This window comes from Aptenodytes patagonicus, chromosome 3 (assembly GCF_965638725.1).
Source record: "Aptenodytes patagonicus chromosome 3, bAptPat1.pri.cur, whole genome shotgun sequence".
NCBI classification, from domain to species: Eukaryota; Metazoa; Chordata; class Aves; order Sphenisciformes; family Spheniscidae; genus Aptenodytes; species Aptenodytes patagonicus.
In genome coordinates, this window is record NC_134951.1 from 78,549,784 (window position 1) to 78,569,678 (window position 19,895).

Sequence of the window (19,895 nt, forward strand, 5' to 3'; positions counted from 1 at the left end):
TCTTAAAGATTAAAATAATCTTTTGGCGCAAGATGTTAACTTCAGAATTTTCTCTATGGCATAATTTGACTGACTCCACATTTTGTGCAGTGCAAGACCAGGTAACAGACTCTAGGCTTTCACTCTGTGTAGTAGTCTGCTTCCCCAGTAGTAGCTGCCACTACTTTCTGCACGACCTTGAGTGAAGTGGGGTGGTTGCTGCTACTTGTGATTTTGGGGAAAAAAATGCCCCAATGAGTATGGTTTGGACAGTGGCTTGGAGATAGATCAGCCATGACATACCTGAAAGTAGAGTAGTGGAGTTCCATTCCAGGCAAGTAAGCCTTAATAACATTTGGAGTAATAACACAGTTTTTGTTCATCTGTGTAGGTTCCTGCCCTTCTGATGCTGCTGCCTCCCTCATGGAGGGTGCAAAATGTACGAGTCTTGGGGAAGTGGCTGATGGTCCCCGGTGGGAAAATGGTATTTCTATTCTGAAATACATTAACGGGGAGCAGTGTCCAGATAAAATTCGCAAGAAAACGACAATATTGCGCCTCAAGTGTGATGAAAGCAAAATTGTAAGTCGGCTCCTTCTGGCAGGGTTTTATGTTTTCACGAGTTGTTCATACCACTGTATGTGTGTGGAGAATGGTGAGCAGTTCTTATCCATTCCCTAATCATCTGTAGTTGGATGGGAGCCAGTTTTGTAAGCAGAGTGGCTTATAGGTACTTGAACTTTAGATGCTGAGCAGTTTTTAAGAGATCTTTTTGTACAGTCTGCTAGCACAGATTTTATCATCTGTAATAGCTTCAAGACACAAACAGACAATTTGAAGATGAAGGTATTGCAGGTTGGGAAGTGTTTCAAGTAGTAAATAATGCTATTGGCTGTGTAGTTCCTAACTCTTGCACATCTGTATGCCTTGCCATTAAGTACTCTTCTATTTGGTGAGATGTCTTACCCTGCCCTTTTGGATTTTCTGTTGCCCAGCTAGGCTGCCTTTAGCTCTCCTCTCATCAATTTTATTGCTCCTGATAACGATTCTGTGCTGTTGTGTATTTGAAATAGTCACAGTTAAATATTCTGTCCTTGGGTTAATTCATTGGATCATGATGGTCTGTTAAGTCCTAGGACTGGCATTTGAATTGAGCTCAGCTACAGGCTTCAGGGATAACCCCATGGCATGAAATCTTAGTAGTATCTCTACACAGTGATACTGTTTCTCTACTGTTTCATGTTTAGGAATCGAAGCCAGAACTTATAACGGCCATTGAAGATTGTGAATATACCTTCTTATGGTTCACCGCTGCTGCGTGTCCTCTTAAAAGCAATGTGCAAAATGACTGCCGGGTAACCAATCCTGCAACAGGTAAGGAGGAGGCCTCAGGATTTTGTATGTGGAAGAGGCCGCTGGAAGCGGCACTACTACGTTTGTGTTCTTGAGGAGCTGCATTAGAAAAGGGCAGTGTGATGTATCCTCTGGATAGTGACTAACAAGCTTATTGGTGGGTAGAAATATCTTGTAAGGTACTGCAATGTGCCTTGGAACATAAATAGTCTGTAGTTCTGAAACTAGTTTATTAATATGAATTGGTAACGGTTTGCCTTTCTAAGCTAACAGGCAAGTAGAGGCTGGTTGACCTTCCTACTAAATTAAGTTACTGAAAGCTTTTAATACAAAGAAATGTCTTGATTTTGAATCTGAAAAAAAGATTAAGTTATTCCCTGATCTGCCTACAGGCCACCTCTTTGATTTGACATCGCTAAAGCGAGAGTCTGGCTATACCATCAGTGATTCACACAACAGAAAAATTGAGTTGAACGTTTGCGCTGAAGCTAAAAGTTCATGTGCTAATGGAGCTGGTAAGCATCTTATCCCCTCTGATACTGTAATCACTGACTACAGAGTACCCAAAGGAAATACTTATGCTCAAGTTTACAGTAAAATGTGAGGGGCAGGTTTTACTGCAAATGTGGAAGGAGTGAAGAGAACAGCTGTGTGGCTGAATTGGCTAGGAAAAGATCCTAAAACTGTTTTAGGAAATGAAGCGATGTATTCCTATCGAACTCCATTCCTAAACTTACATGGGCTCACTTCTAGTCCAATCCCTTTAGGTCTGAATGGGTGGGTATTCTTTTGGATGTGAGGGCGGGAGTGTAGATGCATCTACTGCACCTCTTGGCTGTTGTGAAAAGGAAGAAGTTACGAGCTTCCAGCTAGAGTGAGCTGAGCACAAAGATTGCTCTATGGTGATGTCTTGCTGTAATGCATCTGCACCGAGCCTTGTGTCTGCACTTCAAACCCTTGCCAACCCTCTTTCTAGCTTTCTGTTCTGTTTTGGATGCTTCTGAAACATCAGTAGAAGTTAACTTGTATTTTAAGCTGCTTACTAGCAGGTTGAATTGCCAGCTCTTCTGTCAAACTGAATATGAAATAATATTTAAGCATCTTAAATGCTAAAATAGGAGTATCACTTGTGAATTAAAAATTATTTTTGTGTAGTTAGAATACTGGATTGATTTGGTTTTTAAGAGGCATCTTAATGAAATTATATATAATCTGGCTGACGTTTTGTGTTAATCTCTTGGTTTTCAGAGAAGTGGTAACCAAACACTGCTCTGATTGCTTAAACGTGTATAGATGCAGTACATTCTGCTGGTTAATGAAGTATTAAAGACAATATTTGGTCTTTTTTTCAGTGCAGTTCAGCTCAGTTTAATGGCAACTCTGGATGGTGTGAAAAAGCCTGTGTTTCATAGGAAAATTAAAGTGAGACTAAAGTGTTAAGTTTCCTGCTGTTCATGTTGTAAGGGGCAATTTTGAAGGGCAGTTACATCAGACTTGATCTGTTTTGTTCATTTTTCTTTTTTACTTTAGCTGTCTGCATTACTGGTGGTCCAAAACCAATTAACGCTGGAAAACTGAGTAAAACTTTAACTTATGAAGATCAGGTGTTAAAGCTTGTCTATGAAGGTGGAGATCCTTGCCCTGCAGACCCTGAACTGAAGCATAAAAGCTATTTTAGCTTTGTATGCAAGTCTGACGTTGGAGATGATAGCCGGCCTGTTTTTCTGTCTTTTGACGAGCAGACATGTACTAGTTACTTCTCCTGGCATACTTCCTTGGCTTGTGAGGAAGAGGTAAGAATTACTTCTACAGGAAACACTTGTGGGACTAAATTTCGGGGGTGGGGGGTAGGCATAATACCAGTGTATGTTTTAAATTCTTTGAGGGAAAGGTCTCTTCCTGTGGTACAGAACCCAAGTTCATATAGAAGTTCTCAAATACTTTTCTTACTGACTTTTTCAGCAGGGATGAACAATACTTGGCAAACTTCTGGTCCGCATGGTGAGCCAAGTTAAAACTTTTAATGCTTCACAATAACCCCTCTGTGGAACCTACTTAGCTGTTTTTCTGTACAGCTCAAATGGAAGCCATAGGGCATCTTCTTGGGAATCGATGGTTAAGATCCTCCAATGCAGCAGGCCAACAGAGCTTAGGCTGAGTTGAGGATGGATGACATCTCTGTGCCTGGGGATAGTCTTTGTTTCTAAGCAAGTGACTAGAGGCCAGGCAAGTGTATGATCAGTTTGCTCAGTGTAAAAACTGATAAACCTCGATAGCATGAATTTAGCATCTGCCTCTGCTGTATAACACATGCTGTAATAATGTGATTTGGTCAACTCTAGATGAACTGGTGTTCCAGACAATACTTTGAGCTAGTCTTACTTTAGTTAATTTTAGCTAGTTAAATTGTTACCAGTAGTGGGTGCACAGAGTAAAAGCCAGCAATAGGAATAGAAAGCTAAATGAGCTATAGGGTGAATTCAGATCTTTTCTTAACACCTGAACGTTACCTTTTGTGAATCTGCCTAATCGTTCATTTCACTGCCTTGATTACTTCCAGTGTGACCATCATTCTCTGTGACAAGTTGTTTTTCCTCATCATCATTGTCTCAATGCTACCATAGCTCTCACTTCCATCTAGGAAAAACTTTTTCCAATTTTTCTTTCCCTGACAGGAACTGTCACATGTCCCCTCCTTCTTTTGTAAGAGTTCTGGTACACATAGCTCTAGTTTCCTCTTCACTAGTATGTACTGTGCTGCAATACAAATCAACAGTGTCTAAAAACATTGTGTTTTCTAGCCTGTTAACTCTGTTCGGTGATCGTTTGTGTATTTCTGATCACTTTTCACAGTGTATCCACAGTGACCCTAGTTATTTCAGTGTGGTGATAACTAGGTAGCAATGATGATTATTTGTACTGAAATTAAATGGTAATTTTGTTAGTTCTCCTTATGTAATAGCTAAACAAGAATAGACTTCCCAAATTCCAGGTAGGCTGTCAGTAAGCATATGCACTTTAAGAATTCATGAAATAGGTTCTGAGGAAACGCAGTGCTCAAGCCATCAACTTGCAATACAATAACTTTACATTGTTATAACCAAGCTTGTTTATTGGAGATGGTCCAATGATGTGTGGGAGATGGGGAGAGAAAGGAACTGTAGGATCTACTGATCAAATGAAGACATAGTGACTATGTATGCTGGAGTATGCATGCCAGAGCTTTATGTCTTGGTATTGTTCTGATATGGACTCTATTCCATAAGAATGTTTAAATGATTGAGGTTTTTCATATGCAGCTTGTAGGTGCTTAGTATCTATAGACAAACAAAAATTGTAACAAATGCTGCTTTACTTAAATCAAATTTGAAGCTTTTAAATGCAGCCACACTTCTGGCCCCATGAAGGACAGGATGTTTGTCAATAAATCAAAGCAAGTAATAAAAGAATAAGAGCAATAAAATGTACTTTCTTGTAGGTGAAGTGCTCAGTATTGAATGGCAGTTCCGTTATTGACCTGTCTCCTCTGATCCATCGCACTGGGTATTATGAGGCATTTGTGAATGAAGATGTAACAGATGTTTCTCCAGACTTCTACATCAACATTTGTGAGCCTCTCAATCCTATCAAAGATGTCAATTGCCCACCTGGAGCAGCTGTTTGCATGGTTCCTGTTAATGAATCACCAATAGTAAGTACTATGCCTGGAATCATGGAAACATGCATTTCCCTGCTAGTTTAAAACAGTGTCCCTGCCTAGAGACCCGATTTGAACCAGAGGCTTGACAATGGGTTATAGAAATGGAATACAAAATTTAAATCTACCCTGCAAAATTCCCTTTCATTGCTTTTCCCTGCGAAGAAATATTTTCCTATCCTGAACCCCAGTGGTTTTTTTTGAGTGTTGGAAGATTCCATACTGTGACAAATATGAAAAATTACTACAGAGAATTTTTTCATATAGTGCCTTGTACCAAATATGGAGACTGGGAAGCAGAATGCCTCTTAGTCTGCCATTCTGTGGCACAGAAATGGCGTGCTTGATCCCATGATAGCCTGTTGCAATATGAAGCAGGGTATGTCCTAGCATGCTCCAAAATGCATTTAGTACTTTCATGTAAGAACTCTGACAGCTGCATGAATAGCAAGCCTGTGACAGAATATTGGTTAACTTGTCTGTTTCGAGGTCTCGTTTGTGAGCTGTAGAAGATGCACATAAAAAGTTGAGATTGTTTTCCATGAACTTCCACATTGATCTAGGGACCTATTTTTAAGTGATGTGTTGGTATTTTGGCACAATGATTTAAAGAAGAATCTACCTGTAAGATGCAGAACCTCCCTGGCTTTTGTCAAGCTTAATCAAAGAGTGTTTTGAGTGGCTCAACTTGTGTTTTGTTAGGATTGAAATATAACAACTGTTCTTTGAGTATAGAATGCAGTTTTCAAAAGTGCAATAGTTGTGCTCCCATGTAAACCAAACAGATGAACCTGAATTGATCTGAATCTCTGGGCTGATCTGAAATCTAGGTGTGTCCCATACGTCTCTTAATACATATCTTTGCTTGTGTAGGATATTGGTCGTGTTACTGAACCTCCCAAGTTAAATGAGGCAGTAAATGAAGTTTACATCACTTACAACAGCACTACTCCTTGTCAGATAAACAACAAATTGAACTATACTTCTCTTATTGTATTTCACTGCAGCCAAGGAACTAGTCTGGTAAGACATCTATTAAACTTATGTTGATATTGGAGTGCAATGGGAAGTGGGTAGTAACCAGTGTTAGCTTTGTTTAAAACTAAATCAAGGATTTGTTTCTAGCATGTAAGGATGGCCTTATTTCAACAAGGAATATACTTAGTATTTGTATTCTTAACTACTTAAATACTTAGTACTTAAATACTTAGTATTTGTATTCTTAACCAGGCAAAATTTCATAGAGTGCATGAACTTTAGGCTTGAGAGTAGCAGGTTCTGATGGTTTCAAGGATCAGATTCACTGAAGTAATGTAGCGATAACTTACTGCTGGCATTGAACTTAATGCTGTGTTGCACCTTGTCTGGGTCCAAAAGCTTGTACCGCAAGCTAACACAAGAACCAGCATAACTGTTCGTAAAGCTATTACTGTGAAACGTTTCCCCTATGTTGTAAACCTTTCCATAATCATACACAGCTTTAAAAATTTGCATTTAGATACTTATGTTTTTATTTTGTGCTGACAGCTGAACACTAAATTGAGCTTGCATGGTGGTGTGAATCTAACACTTCTTTAATTTTTTGAATGCTTTAACAAACTATAGAGAAGCACTTAGGTATAACGTTTGATGAACTAGAGCTTGTTGAAGATACTCAGTGGAACCATTTTCCATCAACATGGGGCATGAGCTGAAACTCTAGGCAGCTCTGAATATTACAGAGGCCATACTCATATTTTTATTTAAAATATGACAAAGGAAACAGCATTCTTTCTAAACCTTAACTCAGTGAACTTTCTTAATGTTCTCTACCATGGAGAAACACAGCTCTCTCTCACTTTTGTTGATGCTTGCAACTAAGCTGAACATCAAAATCTCTTCCCTAATTAATAAGAAAGCTTGTGTACTTCAATTACTGCTTTGATTGTTTGCTGGAGCTAGGTAGAATGTACTTCACTTGTAGGTTTTTTGGTACTGGTTGTGATAATGAAGGCATGGTGTTTGCCCTACAGTCAGTAAAGTCTAGCCTCGGTAATAACTGAGGTTAACTGTTGGGGGAGGGGGCAGGAATGCAGAAAGAACAACAGACTCTCCAAAAATTAAACCTAATGTATCTTGCTGTGTTCTTTGGTAACAGGAGAAGCCAAAGATGATAAGGAAACTTGACTGCAGTTTTGTGTTTGAGTGGGAAACTCCGGTTGTGTGTCCTGATAAAGTGAAAACTTTAGGCTGCTCTGTGACTGATGAACAGCTACACTATACTTTTAACCTGACCAGCCTTTCTGGAAGATCATTTGAGGTAATGCCTTCTGGTGGTGTGACTTTTTTTTTTTTTTTTTTAAATTGCCCATTGCTATCAACATTTTAAAACTGAAGCAGGGGCATCTTTTAAGCATCCTGAGGTGTGAGAGGAGACTGAAGCATGTGCTGCAGCTGTGGTGGTCAGTGTTGATATCCCCTCTGTCAGAGGCCAAACAAATAATATTAGAGGGAATAATATTAGGTTTTTAATGTTTTTGAGAGGGAAATTCATGGATATACTGATGGGGAAAGGAAGGAGAAATCGTCACCTGTGGCAGAATCCTGAACGTGAAAACAAGTCTGCTGAACAGACTGTATCCTTGGTCCTGTGGGTGTACTTTATCTGCAGTTTTGCCATATTAAGGAAGGCCAGACTTGCAAAATTGGTTATTTTATTTTCCTCCTGCATTATGCAAGTACTGTGTGAGACTTGGTTTCGTAAAGCACTCGGGTGGTTCTTTTTAAGCATTGACTGCAGGCTCTGAGGCAGCCTTGTTTGTGATGCTTCTGGATGTCCACACAGGTATTTTCTGGATCCAACAGTTACCATGTTGGCGTATGCAGTAAGGCAGCAGATTTGCCGCAGGGAAAATGCAAAAATGGGGCAGTGTGTCTGACATCTGAAAGTGGTGCGTCATCTTTTGGAAACATAAAGGAAATGAAAATGGACTATAGCCACCAGGATGAAACGGTCATCTTGCAGTATACAGGAGGTGATCGGTGCCCTCCAGGTGAGATTGAAGCAGACCCATTCTTTATGTAAAAACTTGTCAGCTTTTTTTATCCTTAAAATGCGAGGTTTTGTTGCAATAGGAGGGAAGCAACGTGGATTTTGCATATGGCAATAGAAACGTGTAGTTCCGTTAAATCACATGCACTATACTAATCTGCAACATCAACATATATCTGCTAGAAGAGAGAGTGCAAGTTTTCTGTAGGGATGATTGTAGCTAATCGTACACTACATCCTAGTTTTCTAATTGGGTTTAGACTCAATGTTGCAGTATTTCTGTTGTCTGCCTCTGACTTTTCTTTAGTATTTAAGTATAGGCTTTGGATATGGTCCTGAATATGGATATACCTGATATTCTACTGCATGTTATTAAGAGGATATACCTTTCCTTCTCAGTGACTGAAAAGGGAGAGCTTTGTGTGTTCCCCTTCAAGTACAAAGGGAAGACCTATGAGGAATGTATTACAGAAGAAAAGAATAGGCCATGGTGTGCTACAACTGAAAACTACCAGGGAGATGGAAAGTGGGGATTTTGTGGTAATGGTAAGAACTTCCTATACTTCATGTGCAAGGATCTGAGCTAACACAGGGAGTTAGCCATTATCAGGCTGGGCAAAAGACCTCTGGTGCAATACGGTGGAAGTAAAGGGATAGGAGTGGGCAAGACAAGGAATTTATGGGACAAACCTGACTCTACTCAAGTGAGTGAGCGAAATACTTTTGAAATAAAAAGTTCATGCATTTAGATCATGAGTGTTCAAGTCATAAGTGATGACTCTGCTTTGATGGAGATCAGTCATTTTGGAAGGAACACTACTTTCTAAAAAGCATGAAAGCTAACCTAGGGAATAAAGTTGCTAGGTAAAGCATTTGTGCCTCTTTGCTATATGAAACAATACCTGATTAAAATTGTTGTTGATATCACAAAATTGCTACACTAAAATCCCTACATGCATGAAAGTCTCTTGCAAAGTATTTTTTTCCTTCCCCACCCCCCCACCTTCCCCCTTATAGCAACTGCAAGAAGGGAATCTACCATTATCTTCACATGTGATGAAAATGCTGGTGTTGGGAGACCACACCTTCTGAGTGAGACACTTGGCTGTGCTGTGACGTTTGAATGGAAGACTCAAGCTGTTTGTCCTCCCAAGAAGATGGAGTGCAAGTTTGTCCAAAAACACAGAACTTATGACTTGAGAATGCTCTCTTCCCTGACGGGATCATGGATCTTTTTCCACAATGGGAACTCGTGAGTAATGAGCAACTCCCAGGGAGCAGCTTGCTAATCGATACAGTTGAAATTGTAATGTGGCATAGTACTTCTCTTTGGTCCCTGTTCAGAGTCTGTTTAAACTGCTGACAGTGTCTTAAAATGCGTAACACTGCATATAGACAAAAAAACAGAAAGGAACCCATTTTATCTGAAGAGGACGAATAATTACTGTCTTCATCCTCACCCCTTCCCTCTATTGCTAACCCTTTTTAAACGATGAATAAGTCTAAACTAAAAGCTTTTTAAAGGCTTTCTATTTAAACTGTTATCTTAACAAAGTCATTTTGTAGTTTAAATGCAATTTTTTTGATTCTTAATCATGTTGAACAAAAATCTTAATGACTTAGTTGCCATCTTTTGACTCAAACTTTAGACAAAAAGTTACACACTTGAGTAGGGCCTTCCTCCCCGCGTTCCTCTAAGAATCAACTTAGAGGAAAATATGAATGGCAGGAAGTCATCAACCTCTCCAGCCTCCCCCCTCCAGTTAGCAAATAGAAATGAACTGGCAAGGATGAGAGCATCTAATTCTAAACTTATGATAAACTATGGGGTAACAAAACTGTTTCATTCACTGCCTTGCTACTAGTTTCTCTGTTCTAATAAAACTTAACTGGTATAGCTCCGAAGAGACGCTGAATTTCGGACAGTACTATAACCTTTATAGCTGAAAAAACTTTTGGGCATTTCTTGACTCATTTCCAATTTCTAGTTTTGACCTAGGTCAAAATTAACTAGTGAACTAATCTGGTAAATGATCAATTTTTTTTGCACAGAGTCATTTACTTGAAAATGATGGTTAGAAGTAACCTTCTAAACCCTAGTACATGCTTTACCTGTCAGCTAGTTAGAGTATTTAATTTCTTTCAACCTGGCTAGCTTCCCATGAGGATTCTAAAGTTTATATCTCACTTTTTCAGTTTAGCCTAAATTAATTCTAAAGAAGTTTTGTCTACCATGTTCTTTATAGGTACTATGTGAATCTCTGTCAGAGGGTACATGAGGGACCCACAGGCTGCCCTGAAAGAGCCAGTATTTGCAGGAAAAGCAACAATGGTGACGTTCAAGTTCTTGGACTTGTTCATACACAGAAGCTGAATGTGACAGGTAGAGTTACTTTTGTTCCTGTAGAGAGCTAGAGATGGTTAAATCTTACAACCTAGCTATAGTGGTTGTTAAATTATGGTGAAGCCTTTATTTTGAAATATCTTTACCAGTGAATCTTCTGTTTAAAAACAAAACCAGTAAATGCTACTACTCAAACTTAAAAGTGGTGGTTAAACCATGAGAAAACATTGAAGCAAATAAACAGTGTTGTCATTAAAGCTGTAAGAAGGGAATTGTCCATCTGAACGTCAAGAAACACTTTTTGTACAGTGAGGGTGACTGAGCACTGGCACAGGTTGCTCAAAGAGGTTGTGGAGTCTCCTACCTTGGAGATAGTCAAAAGCCATCTGGATATGGTCCTGGGCAGCCAGCTCCAGGTGACCCTGCTTGAGCAAGGAGTTTGGACCAGATGACCTCCAGAGGTCCCTTCCAGCCTCAACCAGTCTGTGATTCTATAATTGTGGGAGGGGGAATTATTTTTGTTCATCCCGTTTTGAAAGACTTGTTCTATGTCCAGTAACTTCTTCAATTAAAGCAACATGTGAAAGATGACTAATTGGCTTCACTTTTAAGAAAAGGAATAAAAAAACCCCTCAACCTTACTCAATTTTTCAGTTTAAAAAATATTTTTTAAATTGCTGCTGAGTTTGTGAAATTGAGGGAAATTTTCCATCCAGCTACAAAAGCAATGGGGTGTATTGCATGTGTTTATTGCCTGAATTAATTTATAAATGGATGTCTTCATTTACTCTTATGTTTTAAAAAAATGATGTCTTAAATGTAAACGTTCGTTGTGGCCATACTGGTGACCGGAACACATGGTACGATGTAAATACAAAGGTGTTTGAGGAGTGATTTTTAAATGATCATCAGCATGAAGGCCTCAAATTACTGAAGTGCTGTAATTGATGTATGGTCTATGCAGGGGGAAAAAAAAAAATCCTAGAAATTAATCTCAAGTAATGAAGTCTGGAGAATGAGCAAAGGGAACATCTGACAACTGCTTACAAAAGCCTTGAGTGTCACAGTTTTTCTCTTCTAGGTGATGCAGTGTATATTAGTTATTCCGGTGGGCAGGAATGTAGGAAAAACAAGAAAGTAACAACAATTATAGAACTGAAGTGTGCAAAAACAGTTGGCATGCCCATGCTGCAGAGGTGAGTAACAACATACCACTGATCTTCATGGCTTATTCCTTTGTATCTCTCTAGTAAACTGTACGTCTCAGGACAGTGACTGTCTGTTCTGTTGGACAGTCCCTAAAATAATCCTTGGTCTGTACTTAAAAGACATGGATCTTCTGGAATTTCTGCACCTGTTCACTTCCATAAACAATTGTATTCTGTATTTATCTTAAAATTTCTGGGCAAAAATTTAAGCATTCTACTTCCAAATTAGATCTGACGATGGCTGGGATGCTGTTGTTTTCAATGTCAATTGTAGTACAACCACTCTTAAGTTTGCTCAAGATTTGTTTAGTAGAGAACACTTACTGTAGGTAAGTGATTGAGCTAATAGAACATGGTTTATTGTTGCCTCAGTACAGATTATTTAACTAGAAGCTGTCCAAAGTGAGAGATATGTACATGATCACAAATACTGAGAAAGCTCGATGGCTTTTTGTTCAGTCTTGCTTTGGTTAACTGTATATTGTTTGTAGAATTGGGAAACCGAGCAAAATGCTCTGTATGAGTCGAAGAACTAAGCAGCAAAATCTGACTAGCTTATACTCCTTGTCCTAGTTAAATAATGCACAGCACGTTAAACCTGCCAAGAGCAGCATGACATGTTTGTTAGCTAAAATGTTTTGATAAAACCCTCTGAAAACACTGTGTGACTTCTGGAACTTTTGAAGTAGGAAGTTCAAGTGCAGCCAGGTCTTTTTAGGTCTTGGAACTGCAGAAAAGTGCAGTGCAACTCTTCAAGTAGCTTTTGTTTGAGTGCTACTTGACTATTTTAGCTTACTCTTGGCATGAAGCTTAGGACATTCCCACGCATGGGTTAGCAGCTGCGTGTCTTCCCTTTCTCAAGATACTAAGCACTTGTTACTGTTTCCTGGAATCATGAGTTGTGTCTGTTATTTGGTAGGATTGATGACGAAAACTGTGCTTACTACATCACTTGGGACACACGCGTAGCTTGTGCTGTGAAGCAGCAGGAGGTGGAGGTGGTGAACGGAACAGTTATTAATCCTGCAACTGGGAAAAACTTCTCTTTAGGGGATGTTTATTACAAGTAAGTAAAAAACCCTACCAAACCCCCCCCAAAAACCCAAAACAACAAAACCCCAACAGCAACCAAAAACCACACCACCTTAGTCCTGTAGAACTGTACTGCAAGAAAAGAGAGCTTGGTGTGAATATTCTATGTTGCCGTAACAGTTCTTAGCTGTCAAGTGGAAATAGCACTGAATTAACTTTGTACCAATGAGTGACTTAAAGGCCTGATTAATAGTGCAGCTCACAGCTGGGCTTATAGCTTTGAGCATGTCCAGGTGTACTCAAGACTAGGCTAAAGCCTACACATGCTCACCTTGATGTTAGATCTCTTTATTGTGGGTTATTGCTCTCTTCCATAGTGTGTAGACATTAGTTCAGTGACAGAGAACTTGATTTTTTTCACCTAGAGTACTCCTTGGCTTTTTACATAGCACGTTTTTTTTCCTGCTTAGACGATCCATGTGGAAGTAGGAACCCATGCTTCAGAAACCTCACAAGTGAGGAAGGACAGCTCTGGAGGAATGGTCAAGCATGACTGAACTCAGGAGAGGGAGGGGAAGACCAGCAGTTACACTGACTATACTACACATTGCACATAACTCTGGTTCAGAATCTCTTATAAACTACTATATTTAACGTCAATGCTAGTGTTATGGAAGGAAATCTGCCCATACTAGCGTTATGGGAAGAATAAACTCTGCTTGCAGGGCACAAAGCATTAGTGTGCAGGATTGGAGTAACTGAGCAGAAGCGTTGTGAATAAACCTGCTGTGCAAACGTGGTGATAGCATTACAAGCATAGACAAAAAACAAAAATCAAACAGGCCTGGATGAAGGAGGAGAGGAAGTCAGGACAAAAATAAAACTTGGTGTAACGCGAGATTAAAGGCAAGTCATATTTGAGCAAGCTCAGCCTTCGAGCAGGTGGCTAGAACAAATAGCTATGAATCTCAGCATTCTCTGTCTGACCAGCAGAGTGAAAGGATACTATTGTAAATAGTACTTAGATAACAGTTATGGTAGAGCTAGTTACCCTTCTGGAGAAGACAGCTGAGCTATGCTATTTATCATAGCTACAGAGCACACAATATAGTTCTTACGGTCAGTAGGCTAGCTTGTGTTTGAGCTGCTGAATCATGCTTTTGTCTCCAGTTTATCTTAATCCTTTGGAGGTATTTACATGTTCATACACCCATTGAGGGCAATATAACTAGAAAAGCTTGCTTTTTGTGCTTTCTTAGATTATATTTATGCTAAATATAATCCTCATTTGTAATGTCCAGGGAGGAAGCCTCAGTCCTGCATCTTCTCTGGTTGCTGAATCAGTCACTCCAACTTGCTCTGGAATCAACCAGTGGTAGCAGCTACCACTGTTGCCAGTCTTATGTTTTGGGAATAAACTAAATCTGTGAGTTTAGACTTAAGGATAGACCTGCCCTCTGGTTTCCTCAGGTTGTACACGGCTTCTGGTGACATACGGACAAATGGCGATAAATATGTATATGAAATTCAACTTTCTGGTATAAGAAACTCAAGTTTCCCAGAATGCTCTGGAGCAAACATCTGCCAGGTTAAAACTAACGAACGTCGCTTTCGGAGAATTGGTTCTGCCAGAAAAGCTAAATATTACGTTGAGGGTAAGTACTTGCTCACTAGCCAGAATTGCTTGATACTCCATGTGAATTGCTTCATCAGAAAATGGTTCTTGTTTCACAACATCTGTGCTAATCTATTTCTGTAAAGGTATCCAGAGTCTGTCTAGCAGAATTTAGGTTGTTTTTTTCTTATTGTGTAAGCTCAGTTGCAAATGTGGCCTTAATAGGGTTTGGGCTTGACAGTTGTTGAGAGACTTTGGTAGAAACAATGCAAGATGGAAGACTTGGTCTCCTGTTTTCCTCTGTGCTTGTGCTGCATAAGCAATGATCTCCTTTATCTAGCTACTTTTTCTTGTGAAGAGCTTAGCCCACTGTTCCATAGCAACTGATGGGATCACCTACATAAAAGTATAAGCTCATCTGCAGATACTGCAAAGTGTAACCTGCAGAACAAATACATAACTTTCCAGGGTCTAGTGTTAATAGAGTGTTCTCAAGGAAGTAGTAAACGATAAGGTTTTCTTCTCGTTGTAGATGATGACTTGGATGTCATACTTTCATCAGACTCCAGATGCGGTAAAGATAAATCAAAGTTTGTCTCTTCAACCATTTTCTTCCACTGCCATCCACAAGTAAAGGAAGGCATCCCTGAATTCCTTCATGAGACTGCAGATTGCCAGTATTTATTTACCTGGTACACATCTGCTGTGTGTCCATTAATGTGAGTAGTTAACTATTTTCTGAAAGCAGCTCTTGTCAGCACTTCTCAGCTAAAGGCTTTTTCGTATTTGTTCATCACAGTGACTGTGAAAAAATGAAAAGCTAAAAAAGCAGTAGACTCATGGGTAGATGGAATTGGTGTTCACGTATGTAATGTTTGGCACATGACCACTAAATAAACACTTGCCAAGTTGATCTGGACCTAAAGCTGCTTGTTTGCACGGGAAATGGAGAGGCATGGTGGAATTAATATTGTTGTTCTCACTAAGTAAAACCTACTGTAGCTAACAGAACATGCTGTTTCATGTTACTGAGAGGAATAACCAGTGTTTGGGTAAGGTTTTTTGTCCTCCTTGCCTTACTGTCTGGAAAACTTTAAAGCCATGGCAAAGACTGGCTTTCCCTGCTAGCTGCCTACTTCTTAAAGCTGGAGTGAAAATCATTGCAGGTCTTAGAGGAATAATGAGGTGTTTCTGCAATTAATTATGATCAGCTTACCTACAGATCCAAAAAGGAGTAATGAGGTGACAGTGTTAAAAGCAGAGCGACTGTATCTAGGTGCTTACTGGCATTCTTGACATGTAGGCAACCTCACTGCAAAGAATGGAGTGACTACTTCTAGGACTGTTCACTTTCTGGCTGCCAGCTTGAAAACATAGGGAAATTGTTTATTCTGGTTTAAACAGGCAATTAGCTATTGAGGTCTGTGTAGTGCCATAGTCAGCTGGAAGGTAAATAATTGCTGTAGCTTTTGCAGCTAGCTCAGGTGCAGGTTTGGTTCTAAAATAGCAGCTTTGTGTGGATAGCTGCTGCTGTGTAAGCTCTAGAGTGCCTAATCATGCACTTCAGTCTTGACTGTAATCAGTTTTACGCACTGTTGGAAAGCATACCAGGATGTAGGCCCAGTACATACATTTTTATTTTTTCAGTGATTTTTACTTAGAACGAAATTCCTTGAATTCAATTCTTTATAGCTGTTAGGTTGGACTGACAGGATGGTTTGGCATGTTTGGTATCTTTGAATCTGCTGTTTCTAATCCAGTTTCATGCAACTGGTCAATAGATCTTACTCGTCCTTTTTTTCCCAATTTATGTTACTAGATTAACCAATGACCCAGGAAGCAATGAGCACCAGACTGATCAGGAGGCCCAAGTACATAAAGGCCTTTCAAGGAGAAGTCAGGCTGTTGGTGCTGTGCTGAGTGTCCTCCTGGTTGTTCTCACTGCGTGCCTAATAATCTTGCTGCTCTACAAAAAAGAGAGGAGGTAAGAAACAATTGGGAGGCTTTAGAATTTTCTTTGGTAGGACTTGTTTCCTCAGTGAAAGGGAAGTAGTGAACTTCAGAGATTTAAGTTCTGTTTTTCAGTTGGCAGCATCAACTGTCAAACGGCTGGGTTTTTTCGAATTCCCCATTACTGTCTGAAGGTCCATGTAAAGAGGGCTGGAGTACACAATTGAATCGGGCTAGTCTCTGTTGTGGACATCTGCTAATTAAGGAGGGTAAAACAATGTGACAATATTGTTAGTATTTGATAGCCCTCTCCTTTTATGGTGTCAAGCTGGAACCATACAACAGCAGCAAGGAACAAGTGCAAGTCCTGCTGATTCTCTGCTTTCCGGACAAGTTTGGGTTTTTTCCCCTTAGACATAAAGGCCAGAGGTGTTTCAGAACAGTCACCCTGAAGCTGTGGTAAGGGGGAAGATGTACATCATCATGGACTGAATTTTGTTAGAGTGGTTCAGGGTCAAGTGTCACTATGCGATAGCTTGCAGCTTGCTTGGTGAAATGCTTTATGTTGATGGTAAAAATCCAGTGAAGAAAAGTGAGGGCTAATAAGGGGGATACAGTTTCCCTAATGTAGTATTCTTCCCCTTCTTTAGGGAAATCATAATAAACAAGATAACGAACTGCTGCAGAAGAACATCTGGTGTTTCCTACAAATACACAAAGGTAATACAGTGGCAAAATCGAAGGTGGTTTGTTTTTTTTTTCTTGTCAAGTTTTCTTAATATGAAGCTTTTATTAATAAATAAATAAATGCCCTTAATTCCTAGTTCCTTCAGTGCATGGAAACCATACTGTGTGGCTTCAGGAAAGCCACATAGCTATCTACATTTATATTGTGAAATGGGAAACGAAGATAGAGCTGAGGAAATGAAGAGCAGTCCATAAATAGCTAAATAACACATAAATGTACAGGAAGAGAGAATTCTGTTTCAGACATAGTGAAAAGTGATAGTAACAGCATGCTATTGCAGTATTAGTATCTTACGTCTAAGTTAAACCCAAGGCCATGTGTGGTGTGGGGTCTGACAATCGGGGAGATCAGCGTGTGGCAGAGTCTAGAGTGGTATACGCAGTCTCCTCTTGCATTTTTTTTTTTTTCTTGCAGATAAACAGCGAAGAAGAAGCTAATGAGAATGAAACAGAGTGGCTTATGGAGGAAATCGCAGCACCAAATCAAAGAACAGCAAAAGGCGGGCAGGAGAATGGTCACATTACTACCAAGTCTGTTACATCTGAAGCCTTTACCTCTCTCCATGTGGATGACCTGGACAGTGAGGATGAAGTGTTAACCGTTCCAGATGTAAAGATTCAGACAGGAAGAGGACTAGACAAGAGCAAGCACCCACAAAAGAAGCCAACCAGTCTTGGAAGTGATGACAAAGCTTGTTTGCTGAATGTGGGCAGGGAAAGGAAAGCAAAAGCCAAGCCAGGCCAGCAGCAGGCACAGAACTCTACAAATACAGTATCGTTTCATGATGATAGTGATGAGGACTTGTTGAATGTTTAATAACCCCTCTTGTGCCTAATCAAATATATATAGAGAGATTATATATTACAGGACAACATTTCCAACCAAATATGAGGACTTCAGCCTGAAAGATTTTTCTGAATTTTGCCTTTAACAAGAAACCATTGAAAAGGGAAGAAGAGAAAGATTTCTTGGTTGTTTACAATGATCTGTTCAGTAATGACTGGATTTCTAACATCCAGTTGGCTGAGTAATATTGACTCTCTCTAGCCAGGACACTTTTTTTTTTTTAAGCCTCAGCATAGATGTTAAATGCTTGCTTAAAAAAGAGAAACCTTTGAAAGGAAAGGATTAAGGCTCAATGAAGCCCCTGGCTCCTGAGACTCAAGTTATCTGACTACTAGCATTTTAACTCCTTGTATTTATTGATCCTCACTACTCAGGTTTGCTTAATAGCAACATGTTCTTCCTGCCGGCAGGGTATTATTCTATGGGTTCACCCATCGTAAGACAAGGAAAAATATAACTTTTGTGTGTTGGGATGATTTGATGTAAATTTTGGAACTGGTCTAATTTATCCTGTAAATTTGAATATCCATTCTAATTTAAACAGATCATTGGTTCAAAGGTATTGACTGAAAGGTACAACTCTGTATAGCTTTAGCCTGAAATGGTTGCTGTTCTTTGCATGATATTTTTTTTGGTACTGGTCATATGACTGACTTCATCAGTATTTGCCTAAGCAGCTGACAAGCACCCAAAGATTTTTTTCCCCAGATTATGGCTGGACTAGGCCGACTGCACAGAGAACCAGAGTTTTTCAAGGACGTAGAGGCAGAATTCCTATAATACAATCTGCGCTGCCCAGTTTGTCATCACCAAGAAAAGCCCAACAACTAGAGGAGCCCTAGTCAGCACAATACCTCTCTCTGGTATTAACTGCAAGAAAAAAAAATTTGGGCCAATGTTTTCTGATAGCCTAAGGTCTAGCTCTTATGCTATAGTCCTGGCCATGGTCATTGATTTGAAATGTTGCTGGCAATGAATGCAAGTCAAATTTCCTCTAGCAGTCTTGCTCTTCTCCAGGTGTTTCCTAAATTAAATTATGGGCAATGATAGGGTTTCAAAGCATCGTACGAGTACATGCATTGGTCAGAATTTTTTGAAACTTTTCATTGTTCCTTTTGGCTGGCTTACTCAGTTTCAACAATGGTTTCTTTTTATAAAAAAACTCAATTTTGAATCAAAATAGTGTAATATAAAGTATTCAGCAATTTCAATAAAAGGTATGAAGTGGGTATTCCAAATCCCACATCTCAGGTCTGGAATCTTTCTTACACTAGTCTGTAATGCTGCTCATCAGCCTGGTGATACCCTTTTTTGCTGTGATAACTAATATCTTAATCGCATCACTCAAAATGAGAACCAATGTTTGATGACAAAGATCAGAATATATAGGTAAGCCCCAGTGGTGTGTTCTCTCTTTTATCAGACTTGGGTTTTCTTCCTCTTGTATTGTTACCAGTGAAGCTGTAAATCAGTTCGGCTAAAGCTGCATCTTGTCATACTTAAAACAAAAGCAGCATTTTTTGTATTTAGCATTAGGTTAATTTGGGGGAATGAGAGGCTTGGCAGTGTATTTTTAATACTGTCAGTTACCATTGCAACAGTTCTCTCAATGAACATTGAAGAATGCTGCTTCCCTTCCCCAAGTCTTCAAGGCTGGCATCTTGGAGTTGTTTGATCCATGAACCGCTGCATGAAGTGACTTCCCATGTATCAAGGCATAACACCGCATGGTCTCTTCGTTGTGGCTGTGCATAGTGAGGCTTAGGTGGAGCAGAGGTACTCTGTCTGGGGGCGCTTATCTGAGCAATATCAATGATATATTTCTAATATGCAGCTGACAGTGACTTCAGTGCCTAGTCTTGGAACTATTGCCCACTTTTTATCTAGGCATTTGTAGGTAGGCTGGCTGAATCTTACTTGTTCAGAGCTGGATGCGTGACTTGCTTCACCAGACTATTTTTCCAGTGGAATACCCTGCTTAACCATAGGGGAGGGAAGTGTTGCGAGAATAGTAGGGACCAGACGAGTATGGGCAAATAGCTGGGCCAGGAGCAGAAACCCTGCCAGTCAACAGCACGACTCCCTGTGAAGT

At 39.7% G+C, this 19,895-nt stretch overlaps 1 protein-coding gene across 1 annotated transcript in view; it reads left to right on the forward strand.

Annotated features, from left to right (window-relative positions):
- Positions 1-19,053, forward strand: part of IGF2R (insulin like growth factor 2 receptor) — a 61,165-nt gene extending 42,112 nt beyond the window's left edge. The window contains exons 31-48 of the mRNA XM_076335325.1: positions 371-561; positions 1,227-1,353; positions 1,725-1,847; positions 2,863-3,125; positions 4,811-5,023; positions 5,903-6,052; positions 7,167-7,328; positions 7,854-8,061; positions 8,460-8,606; positions 9,078-9,312; positions 10,307-10,443; positions 11,486-11,600; positions 12,532-12,678; positions 14,115-14,299; positions 14,792-14,978; positions 16,079-16,243; positions 16,860-16,929; positions 17,372-19,053. Coding sequence (XP_076191440.1) covers positions 371-561; positions 1,227-1,353; positions 1,725-1,847; positions 2,863-3,125; positions 4,811-5,023; positions 5,903-6,052; positions 7,167-7,328; positions 7,854-8,061; positions 8,460-8,606; positions 9,078-9,312; positions 10,307-10,443; positions 11,486-11,600; positions 12,532-12,678; positions 14,115-14,299; positions 14,792-14,978; positions 16,079-16,243; positions 16,860-16,929; positions 17,372-17,773 — 3,227 coding nt within the window. The 3' untranslated portion in view covers positions 17,774-19,053. The remainder of the gene's footprint in view (positions 1-370; positions 562-1,226; positions 1,354-1,724; positions 1,848-2,862; positions 3,126-4,810; positions 5,024-5,902; positions 6,053-7,166; positions 7,329-7,853; positions 8,062-8,459; positions 8,607-9,077; positions 9,313-10,306; positions 10,444-11,485; positions 11,601-12,531; positions 12,679-14,114; positions 14,300-14,791; positions 14,979-16,078; positions 16,244-16,859; positions 16,930-17,371) is intronic.
- Positions 19,054-19,895: the final 842 nt, after the last annotated feature.